Raw genomic sequence first — 15,445 nt, forward strand, 5'->3', positions numbered from 1 at the left:
CATTTTGTTCCTGTGTGTTTTCAATCGATTTTCTTCGAAACGTGAGTTTCTCCACTGGGATTATAGCGACAGCGGATCGAAGTTTCATAGAGAGAAAAACGACAGTTTATTGGGATCAGGAAGGGATTTTTGAGCGGACTTTGGTACACAGGTTTGATTGGATGTTAAATCCAAACGACCGGCGTTGATTATTGACCCAAAGAAAACGATGACTTCGCTCATCGAGATCGAACCAAGCTGTATGTTGATCCAAATGACCGAGTCGACTAAACTTCTGTTGTTATCTGGGGAGCTGTTAAACTCATACGATGTGAAATATGGCCTGGTCATCAAACGAGTAGCCCATGCAATTTGAAAATAGCGGTTGAAACACCGTCTGTCAGCGTTGTTTGAAAGTGGTGGTGAGAGCTGGCTCCGTTGTTCGATTATCTTCTTCCGAAAGGATGGTAGCGCTAGGCTGTTACCCAGAAGGTAACAAGCAGACAGTTGGTGGATTCGTCCTTGAGGTGTCCATTTGTCATTGGATTATTGATGCCGAGAGTTTCAAGTGTTCACATTTATTTTCGTAGCTCATTTAGCTCCACGTTTCTCCCTCTACTATACGCTACACTTTGCCTTTATTCGAAAATGACTTGGTACGTGACCACAATAGGTGTGTGCTTGCTGACGTTCCCGTAAGTTTCACTACTAGTACACTCCCTGATTCGGTATGCAGTGTGTTTCGCTGTGTATATGAAATGTGTTTATCTATCATATTTTTACAAAACACCCCGCTCGAGGCTGTTATGTCCATTCAAACTGTGCACATCAGATGCCAAGATCAAACGAAGCACGGTTTCAGCACTAACGGAAACAGCTTGGACAAAGGAGATCGATGGATGTATAAGAGGGCTGATTGGCAAGTGAATGAAATCTGTGATCCACATCGGATACAGTCAAACGGACTATCAAAAAGAAGCAAGTTTAAGAAAGCTGTTTAAAAGTGAAGCCGTACATCTGATAGGATCAGTTAAAGAGTGTCGTTCCTGAAAAATTGACATAGTGTAAGCATTAGAGACGCTGTTTATTAAAACTGACATTACTGAAGGGTATTTGTCGCTAAAGCCTGTCCAATAGACATTTCCAGAATTGCGCAATCTACTCAGATAGAGTTCGCTGGTTACAACTAATTGCTCATTTAGATGTGGTCAAGCAGGTATAATCGGTTCGGAAACCACAGTCAGTTTCAATGACATTCGATTAACTTCCAGTATGTATTTTTCTGGAGTCAGCGATGGTGCTAACACGGTTTTCCGAATAAAAGTTGTTTTCCGTAATCGCCTGGCATGTGAGAGATCACAGTTTTGCATTGTAAGAACCAGTATAGGTAAAGTCAGATTTCTCGTCACAAGGAGAAACACAAGATTGTGTTTCGAACTCCACAGAACGAAGACGCTGAAATTTACTTTTTGGTGGATAGACCAGTGTAAAAGGCAATATTTTGACTTGTTACAGAAAATGAGTGATTGACTGCCAGATAATCTTTCACAATGATTTGTGTGCTCCGTTAAAGCAGTGTGACAAGCTGTTAGCCTCTTTCTCGATCGCAATAATTGTGGGGGCGTCATCAACATATCGCGTTCGACTAACAACTGCAGACGGCTCACCATTCCCATGAGTGTCATTCAGGCAGTAGCCAAAAGTGCCCCCGTCGTTTTGTCAAAGGAAGTTCTGTTAAGGTCAAAGTGGCAAGACACTCTGACGCAACAAGTGCAGTGTCTGACAGATTAACATGATTATGTACATGTAGAACATAAGGTTGACCGAAAACCCGGGGACTGCGTCTACCTGATGAGTCCCAAAAAGGGCGAAACCAGTCGTGGGCTGTCGACGGATTTTCAGCAACCTTATGAGTAGTACATTACAAATATATACAAAGATGTTTGTGAAGGAAATTGTGCGAAGGGAGCACATGCACCTGTTAGGCGCGTCCGTTCTCAACCAGTTCAACAAATCCAAATGTGTAACGGATCCTGTACCTTCTAGGTTTCCGGTATAAATATTCTGGAGTTTTAACAAGCCGGTGCACAACGGATAGGACAGGGTGAGTGGCATAGATCAATTAGAGAATGGGATGAAGTTGTACCAGCTGTTGCCGTCAGAAGGGCGGAATCCCATTTTATGGTGAAATCATCATCATCATCGACAGCATGACATCAGTGTTCAACAGCGATGCTTCTTCGCTGTTGGTCTTTTCGCCGAGCTTGGCAGTTGGATTGCAAAAATTTCATCACCAATCGAGGTGAAATCGTCAGTTCAGGGTTGAGTGACCCACTCAACGATGTCACCTAGATTGATGATGAAACGTTTGCAATCCAACTGCCAAGCTCGGCAAACAGACCAACAGCTAAGCAACACACCCGAGCTACCTACATTCCACAACATTAACGATGCTTCACTGCCGTAAGTAGTGGGAAGGATAAGGGGAGACTAACAGCTGTGCACTGGTGGTCAGTACAGAGAAGATTTGGCTGCATTATGGCAGAGGGGCAGGCAGCTCGACGGGAGGAAGCCTGCCCCAAACAAATAATACCAGAGAATTTAACCAGGCGAAATTCATCCACTCGTTAGTTCCGTTCAGATATCACGTGAAACTCTTGTGGTTGCTCAGTCAAGGTCTTGAATGTATTGTAACAAACTACCACTGACAGCTAGGTTACGTCGAAATTTGAAGGAGCTATTCATTCCGCTCCACTGGGCAGTATTGCATAGCACTGGGTGGGCCAATATCACATGTGTTTCCCGTGCTATCGATTGGGTCAAACACGTGTGCAGTTGGGATGGCATATAAACAACCATTACCATAAGCAAGTAAGGTTCGCATTGGTGGCGTTCGTCCGGGATTGTCCCCAGGGCAATGCTTGCTACAAAAGCGACTAATTGTAGCTGACTTCCCGTATGCGGTAGCTGGTTTGTTGTCGTAGGTGGACAAAAAGGCTGCACCACCGATCAAGATGAAACGTCATTGTCAGTCAAAAATTTAATCAGCAATTCACTGATAGGCTTCATATAAGACTCAAATGAAACGCGTACAGTAACTCGACCTCTGAATTAATCAAACTAAACAACGCATTTTTGGAATTCAGTCAGTTAATGTCGGATTCACACAACTAGGTTAAACGAACAGCGGTGGTATTCTGCTAATATCATCAGACATGCACTTGAACGATCTGACCGGACGTCGACCAGCTTGGTGTCTGTGACAAATATTGTCGGCAGCGATTCACACTCCAGAGGGGAACGGAAGTCGCTGTCTTGAAGATCTGATGGCTGGAGTGTAGATTGCTAGTCTGATACCCTTAAACTGAATTGCCCGATGCTCATTCTTACGAATTTTGCGTTACTTTTTAATGCTGTTGTCCTCTGTGTGTTCGTGTGTGTGGTCAAACACGTGTTTCGACATCGCAAGCTGTTTTACACCCTGTTTGGAACTAGTCATTAGGATTTTGAACATGCATGAAGATAACCAAAGCCATATTGCGTGCACTTAACAACAGCCTCAACTGTGCTTCCACGATTACACGTGCATGATGGCCAAGCAAACAGCGTTCCAGGGTTTCCATTGGTCCAAAGTCACAAGAAAGTCGTAGTAATTCCTCATTCAGTATCTCTTCGTTTGGTCCACACTGTTTTGATCGATTCTGTTCGTTCCACGTACATACACGGTTGAGCCAGACGAAGAAATACCTCAGCTCACACAGTGTGTTCTTCCGATAATAACAACATTTCAAACAATTCCATCATCACCCTCGCGTTAATACCCCGTGTAGAGTAAGCCTAATGATAACACAACGAACAGTCCAACATTCAGTCCTGACCTAAAGCTATATTACCAATCTGCTACGCGTGGGCCAATGTTGGTCTGGTTAACTGTAACCGATATTTCCTTCTGCAAGTGGAGTCAAGCAATGCTGAAATGTTGCAGATCATCGAGAGGGCGCATCTCGTGAACCCCGTTAAACTCAAACTAACAGCCTTCCAGCCACACTAGGAGTGGCCGATCGGCAGCGTTATGATCTTGCACTGAACCAGTATCCCTCAATCGTTCAGTTGGTCCTGTGATCCAGTGTTGACTGGTTCAGCGAATAACGGCTGCTGAGATGAAAGCCACATGACACCTGTGAGACTTTCTTCCTTCCTTAGCAGACTATATGAGGTGGGCAAGCTAAGTTAGAAGGTCCACCTCGTGCTTAGTTCCACTATACGTTTCCGCTGTATAGCTCTGGTTGGAGTGTATAACCTGACTACACTCCTTTAAAGTACCAGATAAAAGCTAGTTCCCTTGGGAATAATTTCTATAAAGACAAGATAACAGCTGTAACAACTCAGGTTATGAAAAAATCAAGGGGGCTTTTTTTGCATTATTCAGAGTTTGGAAACGACCCTTTATGACATGTCAAAGGAAGGCCTTCGGTATCCGACGTTGGGCACGTGAAGCATCAGTAGGGGGCTAATATGACAGCCGATTAAGAGCCTCCCACATTAGGCACCAGCACAAAAGTGGATCAAGTAAGAACTAGTAGCTTCTTATTATTGTATCAAATTCACCCCCAAAGTCACAGCACAGTGTCAGAGGGTTTTTGCCAAATAAAGATAACGAAAGTGAACAACTCTGAGAATAATTGAAAGTTTATACCGTTCCAATACACAGTTCAGTGTTCGTAATGCTAGTTCCTACCGTCCCCGAGGAAAATAGAGCGGTGTACTTGGGATAAGTTTGAATGGAATATCAGTTAAACCTTGAGCGGAAAACTGATCTAACCGCAACTTGCGGGTGAGGAGACACGGAATCTGGCAATGTCTGTCAGAAGCGCTTAGGTTACATTTGTATGTTCATTGGCAGAGCACTACACTGAGGTGTTCTCGATGTCGGACGAATTCGTCAGATTATCGGTGCAATTTGATTAGGTGATACCCAAGAAGTCCGATGCCGGGTTAGTGTTTTTCATCTTTAAACGCTGTTTGCTTAAGCGTAAACGGTTTAATCATCCATTAAAATATTTTGGATAAATTTCACTCCCAACGTCCTAGATAACGGTTTATTTCGTATCGAACAATGACTGTCCTACTGGAAGGAAATTGTGGTGCGCATAAACTCTTTGTTTTAATGAGCTAGCGAGGTCCTTATCATCATCACGTTTCACTCCTTCCCTTGGGCGATCGAGAACACCAAAAACTGGACAAACAGATCTCGATAGAGGACAACATCGACTGACTCACTATCTAGCACGCGTTCGCCTGTCCACACTGGGACGTCCACTGTTCCTGAGGCGCTCACCATTTGACAGCATCAGTGCCCGACGATGCGCCCTAAAACGACGACGTTCTGCCTGAGCCAAGCGAATCAGTTCGTGTGTGTACAGTGGTCGAAAGAGAGCGATTCCAACCTGAAAAACCGCACACATAAAACCGATAGAAGCTGATCAAACTCGGGTTTTGCAAGTGAACAAACACCTGTCCGAAGCGGTCAGATTGTCGCAAACTGAGTGCCGAAAACAGCAAATCAATAACACTGTATAGAGCATGCACTGGTATAAAAGAATTTCATTTCCCCATTCTCGTGGACGCGGATTCCAGCTTTTCCAATGACAGCTCTTGTGGACTATGAGCAAACTGTCTCAAAACAGACAATTGCGGGAATCAGATCACAGGCTAACAGAATGTGTAAATTTCGAGCGAGATGGTTTGTATTACAGTCACAAAAACCCGTCACCAAACATCGGAAATCGTGATAAGCAGGACATTCGTGAAGAATCAAGCAAATTCCGCTAACAGGATGTTTGGCACACTATGCGAAACCTCACAGGATACAACGAATCCCACCAGGTTTGTGTTACAGATATAATCCTGAATTTTAGCTAAAGTTTCACATCGGAAGTAGTGATTGCCAACTACAATCCACATGAGCTGCTCTAAGCACAAACCTTGAAAGTGCAACGCAGTAGCAGATAATATGACAGTTAGTTGGACAGTCTACAATCGGAACCGCCATCGAAGACTGAGAGTTGACAGCTGTGATGGTGAGGGTGAACTACCAAGTTCGTGGACCACCGATGAAGCGATAATTTTGAAGACTGGTTTACCAGTGAGCGTACTCCAAAGCCGGTTTTGGAACCAGCCACGCCTCATCATCGGTAGTAAACACCCGTCACTCACACACCAACATCTTTGGTCTAAGCCCTCTTCAGAGATTTTGGGTCTTGGCGTATGTGTTTTGGGCGATTTATCCTTTGCAACCGTAAGACACAGCGCCCCGACTAGGAGCGACCTGGAAAGTCGACTTTGGACACATAAAAACACAGTAAGGGGGAAAAGAAGAAGGCCTCTGCTGCGGAGTTTTATTAGAAAACGCCAAGTGAACAGTTGCAGACTATTGGACAGGGAAGCAAAACTCTCATATGCATCTTGTTTACAAAACTGAATATTCATCTTCTCCTCGAACGCATCTTCCTAAACTTTTCTGGATATGCATTAACTGTTACTCGAATGCAAGCAAATGCGACTCCACGAATTTCGTAATAGATCACGATTTTCAAGAGAGGCGAAGCGGATTCACGAGAAAACATACTACTCGCTTGCCTCCATCAGTGGTATCCACCGTTACGACGGTAGACAACCGTATTTACAGTTGCATAGCCATCGGATACTGGATACAGCCTTCACGGAATCGAAATTATCCACGTCTTTCGAATGGTGGCTGATGAACTGGGTTCAATACAGCCCCAGATCATTACTTTAATCAATCAGAAACTACGGGACCCTTCTCGCAATCATTTGCGATGCTATGCAAACCAGTGATACTATGCGTTTGCTCGATTCGTTTTCCAATAAAACTGTTCATACTTCCTGGTGTTTCACGTTCACCAGCGTAGTCCCCAGGTTCCACAACAAATGGCTTGGAATTAGACTAATGTGATCGATTAGAGGATAAAGACGGGCGTGTACAGAGGTAAGTCCTAATAAGCAGGGGGTCCAGGAAACGATAAACAAAAGACGGACACGTGAGGTCTGACTGACGTTCGGGTATTTGGGACACGTTTTGAATTTGGCTTTGCTTCAGCCCACTGCAAAATGAACGGTCTTTTAGCATTAAGGCTGAGACCAGCTTATACCGGTCTGCAGTTTCCGGTTGGTCATGCGTATCGTCTGCGGCGTAAGGTCAACCATGCTGAACCCAATTCACGGGCAGTTGGTGTGCGGTATCTACCTCAATTCCGTCTGGTTGACCCCAGCTATCCCTATAGACTTGGGATAATGGAAACTTTAGTCGGAGCTGTTAGTTGGATATGAAACACAGGCGTGATACAATGGAACCAGATCGAGTGCTTATTTTCACTTCACTGAGAGGTCTTTGACATTTGAAGACCAGTCACATCGGATACATATCGAAAATAGTGTTTCTAAATCGATTACACCGGGCATCTTCAGACTACTTGAGCGATGAGAATAAGTCATAGCGTGCACTTATTGAAGTCGGTCTCAACTAAGGGTTCTGTCTCGCTGGATGTTTCCTCCTTAGTGAAGTTACCCTTCGGCGACCTTTAAATTCGTCGAGTTGTAATTTAAACATGCCACGGAGGTTTTTGTTTTCACAATTAAGGCAGACGTCCACGGTGGGTTAGTGCGTAGGGTCCATTTGTTCCAGAGAGATGGTTGATGGGTACCACTTTATGCGGTTAGGCATGGTTGACTCAAAAAATCGCATTTTGGTTTGTGTTTGTCTTACCGAAGGGGAAAAACACCTAATTCCAGATATGTTGAACTTGCTTCAGTTCTCGCTGGAGAAATTTAACAATCCGTCTTACCCTCACAGAAAGTTCATTTCTCGCAGCTTTCGCATAGACTTTCACTATCATCGACAGTAGAACATCAGTGTCCAACACTGATGCTTCGCTGCCGTACAACCATGATTTAGTTCAAAATCTCATTGTGAAGGAAAGAATAATAGTGAGCGGGGAATGGACTTAGTGCTAGTCTATCACAATCATTCCGAGGTGTCTACATCTCCAGACACCCATACAAAAACAGAACGTTACTGATATCGGTTAGCAGCCATATCTTGTAGCGTCTCTGACCACTCACAAGTGGGACCACCATGGAAGGCGAGTCGACCTTTCGTAGTCTCATACCTCCCTGCAGGTCAAGGCTTTGTCATTTCTCCGCTTCCGCCAGTCTGAATTGAGCGTGGAAAACAGCACTCTCTGCAGCAAACGGTGGATATGCAACACATAGCCTAACCAATGCAGTTCTTGGTGCTGGACTCATTCTTCTATGGAAGTCCTCGGTGCACGACCGAACATTTGCTTTCTAATGGCCTCGTTACACATTCGCCGACGCCCGCCTACACGAGCTGAGGTTCGGAGACAAAGGTTTTCGAATACCTGAAGACGACTCAGTTCCGCTGCTCAAACACATGGACTTCCACGTGCCATAAGATTCCGTTTTCCTACGGATACCTGAGAATGACCAAACCCATCAGCCGAACACCCGGTGTTGAACTGGGACCAAACTTAATTTGCTTAGGATTGGCACCATGCCTGGCGGGTGCGAAGCACCACCAGATCCGTGGTGGTGCTCGTGACCCACAGAATCACAGTCAGAAAACGCAGTGTCATTCACAGATATCTCCCACATTCTTTCTGAAGAAATTTCGTGCGAATTCAACCATTCTTGAAGGATCACGTTGCACACGAAAAACAATCGTACCATCACAAACCTCGATTGCGGGTAGATCAAGATGTAGGGTTGCATCAAATGCAACGACAAATCAACTAGTCTGTCGTTAACTCGGTCGATTGCTCCCAGGTAAGTCGGCTGACTAGCATACTACTTGCAGGATTTAGTCCGTTTTACTTGAGACCGTGCCGGTTGGTGAATGTGGCCAGAGCTTAGAGAATTTGACAATGTACATTGGTGGCGCAATCGAATTTGATGGATAAAAACACGCAGACACAGGGGAAGGTCTTGATTCCATTGACAAAACGTAATCAGGATTGTGGTTTAGCGGTAGATAGACGTAGGCAGTTGCAACGGTCGGTCGGTTGCTAACTGGGTGGTTGAGTAAGGCTCAGTTTTCAATATGACCGTTTCGAGGTGTGGTTTCGCCCGGGTTAGTGGTAAATGCTGGCTTAGTGGAACGTACAAGGTGATCTCTCAGACGGAAAGGCACCGATTTCTTTATTTTACTTATTAGTCAGATCCGGTAATTGTTCATGAATGAATCGGCCACTTGTTCGTTTGACAATGGCTGTTGGAGTCTAGTAACCCGCCAAAGCGTACTAGCTGCGAGGGTGAATGAAATGGCACTCTAACGTAACTAGCCGACGTCAGAGGAGGCCAAAACTAGTATTAATAATATAAGGGATTATTGTCGCTTCATGTGCGATCAACCGGTATTGACCGACCACTGGAAGAAAAGATGGGGTTTTCTATAGAGGACAATGTCGGTACCACAGGTAGCGTAGATGGGCAATTTGGTTGCAATCGAGGTGGGGTCCCGGTGACCCCGTCTGTGCTTGGCTGGAGACGCTGCAAGAAATGGCGGCTAATCGATGTCAGTGGCGTTCGTGCTGTCAGTTTGTTTCCAGATTGTCAGATTGAGCGGTTGAAGGTGTAGGCACCTCAGTATGCTTGACATAGGTCCCCTCCCTCACCCACTCTTCAAACCTTATGGTTGTATGGCAGTGAAGCATCAGTGGCAACACTGATGTTGCTGTCTTTGATGATGATGACTGGAAGAAAAAAATTTACCAAACCAAATATTAGCCAGTCTGAGAGCTTGATATGACGAAACAGTAACTATACTGTAGTGAGTAGGGTTGGGTCTACGGCCGAACTATAGTCAAAAAGCGAGCTGAGCGCTCGTTACAAGTCAAGCAACCGAGTAGTTGTTCCATCCATACGACGAACAGTATTGAGGTCAACAGACAGGGTCGGTAGTGTGTGCTTATATCGTACAAGTGTTGTGATCGCTCACCCTAAACATGAACTCGCAACTCAATGTTTTTGATTGTAAAACCATTCCGACTGACACGAGCTGGATGCGTAACACAGCGGCCGCGTCTGTGCTGACCTTCGTCAGGTGACTCGCGATCGCTAGTGTTGGTTCACATGTGGCTTGAAAATAAGTATGATAGGTATATAAGTCGCAGCACCAACAACAAGAGGGCACGCACTCTTATACGCATTGCTCTTGTTGTAATATGAAATTATAGTGTTGATTCTCGTGATGATAGGGTACTTTAGGTCACCGGTACATAATTCAACATAGTCGGACAAAATATTGCATCGTTCGACGGGATTAGCCGGACTACTTAGGGCAACAAGCTGCTAAAAACATCCTTGTGCTGTTAGCCTAAGCTACACAAATTGTTCGGGTACAGCATTGATAATATTAGTAGTGTGGAATGAGAAGAAGCAGAAGTATGGTGCTGATGAACATTCCCTCGCCATAATCTCAGCCCTACATGCAATCGGTTGTAATGTCGACTTTTTAATTCACCAACCGATGATCATCTCTTATCGAGGGATCTGCTTTCCTCAATCCGCTAAGGCTTTTATTGGACTGGGACTTCCTAAGGTCGCAGTCATCGACTTGTGTTGGCTTGCTGTTGTGGGATCTCTGCGTACTCATGACACTTTTATGCGTGGTACATGGCGTTGAATGTACATTTTTGCCACTTAATCGCACACCAAACCCAGTATGACGGACACTTTGTGCCTGAAGTGCGAGTCTTGATTGTGCTAGCGCCTACCACACCTTGAAGAGCATTCACCATTGTTTGTCCTTTCTTCGGTTGTTGGTCTTTAGACGCGTGTTTCCATATCAAAATCTTTACATACTTTGGGATTCATCTCATCAGACTGGAACTGTTCTTGGCATGATTTCGAATGAGACGTTTCTCTTTTTTCCCCCATATTCTCTTGTTATTCTTTCGCATCCATCGCTTGCATTCACTCTTTATGTTTGTGACCATGCTCTTCAAAAATAAATGATAGTAGTACAATACGACGCCTAACCGCCATACAACTATTATGAAGAAAGAAATCCCTTGTAAACAAAGCCAAGAGGTCTTGTGTGTTTAGGGAAAAAGGTCCCCACACCTTTGAACCACGTTGAAATAAAACCTATCAAACCGCCATACTTCCGTCGGAGTGACCCAGTATCGTACGCGAACGTCACTCAACATAAGCTCGGTACAAAACGATTGATGAATCTTAGCGAGGCAGTTCGGCTGGAAAATGATAGCATGTACGCCACTAGGACCAATTATGTGAAAGGTTTCACAGACTTTCCCAGCGCGTGCAAGGGGGAACACGCAGACACAAGCCAGGAAAGTGTGAAGACTCCACGGTACTCAGTTTGATTGTGAACACATTCATTTCACGCAAACAGCTCGGAACGGGAGGTATCGCGTTCTTCGGCAGAGAATGATCGGACATGCGTAACATACGCCCCAACTACCCTCAACCGCTAAGTTTTATTTGCTGATTCACTGACGAATCCCCGCCTATACAACATTCGGTTGCACACTCACCGCAGTCAGTCAAGTCTTGCTACGCTACGGAGACGCCGGTGCTCAAATGTCTGAAGACACTCAAGATGCTTGGATTGGAGGGGCAAAGTTTCGAAACCATAAACACTTGCTACCTGGCTGGTGGCCACGGATCGAAATACCCCAGGGGCGTTCGCTCATGGGCATTGGTTACGCCGAACATGTTGCTCTTCTTGGATCAAACTATTGTAATTAACCCAAATAACTTCGCAATTGTAAATTGTAGTGTTACTGCAGAATTAGGTGGGACCGAACCTGGAACTCATACTTTCAGGTCAACCGACCAACATGGCCGATAAGTTCTTCTATTTGGGTAGCTGAATAAGTCCCAGCGGACAGGCGAAAGACGAAATCACTTTCCAAAGTGAGGAGGACAGGGCAGCATTTCTCAATCTCCGACGTTTGTGGCACCGACATGATATCAGCCTGATTGTCAAGGGCAGAGTGTACAAAGCCGCGGTCCGATCTGTCTTAATGGATTAGGCTGACTAGACCACGTACTTCGTATGCCAGAGAACGGTTTGCACCTAATGGCTCACTTCACCTGGTGTTGCGTCGGATGGAGACGACCAAAGGATGGTAAGTCCAAGACTTGCAAACGAAGCAAGGGAGCCCTTACTTGTCAACTGAGTTGCGTTGGTAACTGCCCTCTCCCCGGATGGAGACCACCGTTAGTGATCTTGAAAGATATGGCTGTGTCACGCAGCCAATGATGGTGTCGCGTCAAGGCTACGGTCGTCACTGCGCAGTTCTCACTTCTCGCCACATCGGACAAACGGATCTGTCATCAATACAGCCGTCTCCCTCAACATATGGTACTCATTCTTTTATTCTCTTTGTCCTCAGTGAACGAAATGAACTTTGGTGCACTGGAAAGTTAGATTAGACTGAGCGGAACTGATTCTACAATGTCTGTGGCAACGGCACCTGATGATATATTTGATTCCAACGCTGCTCAGTAGCGGTAGCACAGCGGTTCTCAATGGTTACTACAAACCTGCGGACGCCCACCACTATCACTATCTTTTACACCGACTAAATATACTACAAAGATGTGTTATAATGAACTAAGAAGCCCCGCCTGTGTGACAAAACTTCCTGGGATAAACTCCGGCCTCTTCTGGCCAGTATAGGCAACAATGACTTCCACCAAACGATCAGTTCTGATCAGACAGTGAGTCGACCATGTTCAGGGGGTTTTGTAGCCGATCTCACTTTATCCAGAGGCGTAACACTAAACCTGGACACGGGAGAAAATGTTCATCACTCATCGACATAGCAAAAAACAAGCAGCAATCGTCGGGACCGTGATGTTGAATAATGCCCCAAAATAGGATGAATTTTCGAATAAAGCTATTCCCAAAGATGGCCTTAAATCACCTTCGGTGCGACGAAGTTTCAACCTTCGAAATACTAACTCTACGTTTTACATGTTTTCTAGAATGTTGTCACTGTCTTGAGCTACACATATTTTGTACATACACATATTTTGTTAGCGACTGGTGAGTAAAGAAAAAGTTGAAATCTCACCGTCTATGTCCCTCGACGTTTTGACAAATTGGATTTTAACGCATCCACCATAAACACGAGAACCAAATGCTGAAGATTCACTGCGCCCAAATGGAAAATTATTTAGAAAGGTCGTGACAAGAAGAAAATTTAAAAAAGCTGACTCACAACCAAAACAAACTTACCAAAGCCTGACAAAAGAGTCCTGCTGTGATTACCAGGGCACCTCGCCACGTCATCGAATCGCACAGCCAGCGCGTAACAATTGGAAGAATACCCGCCCCGAACCCATTGCCACACATGGCGAGACCAACGACAAAAGCTCGATGCTGATCGAACCAGTGGCCGACAACAGTGATGGCAGGGAGGTAGACAAGTCCGCAACCAATACCTACAAGTCCAAGTGAGTGCATATTGACCAACAGTCAGGATGATTTTCACATCGATGTTGTGTATTGGGCAAAAACTTTGACCATCCTCAAGAAGGTGTTACATTTGGCAACTACTGAATAAATATACAAGTGAAAATGTTGTAACACCTCGTTACACTCGCGATCGGAAATCGGTGTGTGTGAAGGGTCAACATGCGACTGGTGTGAGTATTTTAATAAAAGCGCCACATATGAATGATAATAGTGGAAAGTGCTTAACCAACTGAGTGATACACCACTGACGTGAACTTGCAGATGAAAGCTGTTTAGGCACAATCAAGCAAACTAGGACCGGTCCAATGGACATGACGCTTAGAACATTGTACGTAAATAAAACTTCACCAAAGGATCCAACTCGCCTTCCAAGGAGAGCAGCAAGTGGAGATAGGTTACTCCCTATACAAGTTTAGGTCCTGTGCAAAAAGTAAAAGTCAGAGACCCAGCGTGGAACTCATGCGCCGCACAGTAAGGGGGTCGTTCGAAAGTAACCAATACAGCGACTAGCGATGGCCAGACACAAACAATTGTCTTCAGTAGGAACAGAAAGGGACGCATTATTTGGTAACCACAAGGACGTAGCCCAACACGTGACCGCGCACATTAGGATAATACGTTTAAGCGCCCCTACGAACTGACAGGTTCGCAAGGAATACAATAGAGAACCGATGAGGGACAGAAGGCCTCTAAGTATAGAGATTTGATCCTGATTCACGAATGGGTAGGGAAGACTAAAACCGATGATTCACCTCTGGAAGCGTTAACCAGTCTTGTCCCAAAATTTCAGTTTATATGTGGCAACGCATACGGATATTATTGATTACAATCCCTCCCGAGAAATAGGGACACCCGTAGGACCAGTTCAAAGAGGCTTACCCTGGGTTCTCATTCGACCAAATTCTTAACTTTATATAAAAACCGAATGAGTATTAAGGGGAATAGTCAAACGTTGTATACGTACGTATCATATACGTATCATACATACGTATCATATCGTATATACACGCTTGAAATGATTCCCAGACAGTGGACAGTAAGGACAGGATTCTAATGAAGACCTTAAATTCAAATTTGATCGTTAAATCTCGACTTTCCTCGTAGTCCTGAAACCAGTCTCCTTTTATTCTGTTCCACCTTCCCCTCAGCTAATTCATTGGTCATCATGGGGTCTAACATTGCAGAAACAACATTATCTACGAATGGTATTCGGGAGAAATAACTCATCATCGATAGATGAACTGATCACTACATCTGCACAGGTTGCGCTGGCTTGGCCACGTGCTGCGTATGCCAGTCGACCGACTTCCTGGAAGGGTTCTTTTCGCACAACCATGTGAAGGGTGAAAGAGAGCCAGAGGTGGTCAAACAATGACTTGGGAGCGAAGTATGAAAGCCATTACCAGCAAACTCAGCTGCGCTGGTCATTGCCGTGTTCCTGGATGGGGACCCCGAGACGGGCCACATCAATGGCTAGAGACATTGTCAGACATGGCCCAGTCGCGCCCTCAATGGCGCTCGTGCATCCAAGCTATTGCCTTCAATGCATAGCTCCTTTTCCAACACCCCCCCCCCACTTGACAGCCCACTGACAGTGCTGGATTTATGCACCAAATTACCAGCTCGCGCTTGCAATGCGCAGCTATCTACCCCTCCCCCCAAATCATTGGGGAACGAAATTGCGGCAGCTACAACCAGTGTACGACGAGTACGCGGTTCTTACAGCCGACGATGATGATGACGAAAAAGTAGTGAACGTGGATTCCTCAAACATGTGTATTCGCATTTTGCTCAACTGCCAAACCCTCCTATTTAGACAGAATTCAACAATGGGAAAATTGAATTTCGCCTCGTCGCAATGTGCGCCAAAGAAATGCACGTTCAGCTGTAACACCCTTTCAGTGCCTAGCTGTCATG

General features: G+C 45.2%; 1 protein-coding gene across 1 annotated transcript in view; it reads right to left on the minus strand.

Moving 5' to 3' along the window:
- Positions 1-843: 843 nt before the first annotated feature.
- The window catches only part of T265_05644 (hypothetical protein), a gene marked incomplete at both ends in the record, with an annotated part of 32,271 nt that continues 17,669 nt past the window's right edge, over positions 844-15,445 (minus strand). Inside the window, 3 exons of the mRNA XM_009170703.1 lie at positions 844-944; positions 5,318-5,426; positions 13,289-13,494. Of these exons, the coding sequence (XP_009168967.1) occupies positions 844-944; positions 5,318-5,426; positions 13,289-13,494 (416 nt within the window). The remainder of the gene's footprint in view (positions 945-5,317; positions 5,427-13,288; positions 13,495-15,445) is intronic.

The sequence above is a fragment of the Opisthorchis viverrini genome, assembly GCF_000715545.1.
Source record: "Opisthorchis viverrini unplaced genomic scaffold opera_v5_109, whole genome shotgun sequence".
Classification (NCBI taxonomy): Eukaryota; Metazoa; Platyhelminthes; class Trematoda; order Opisthorchiida; family Opisthorchiidae; genus Opisthorchis; species Opisthorchis viverrini.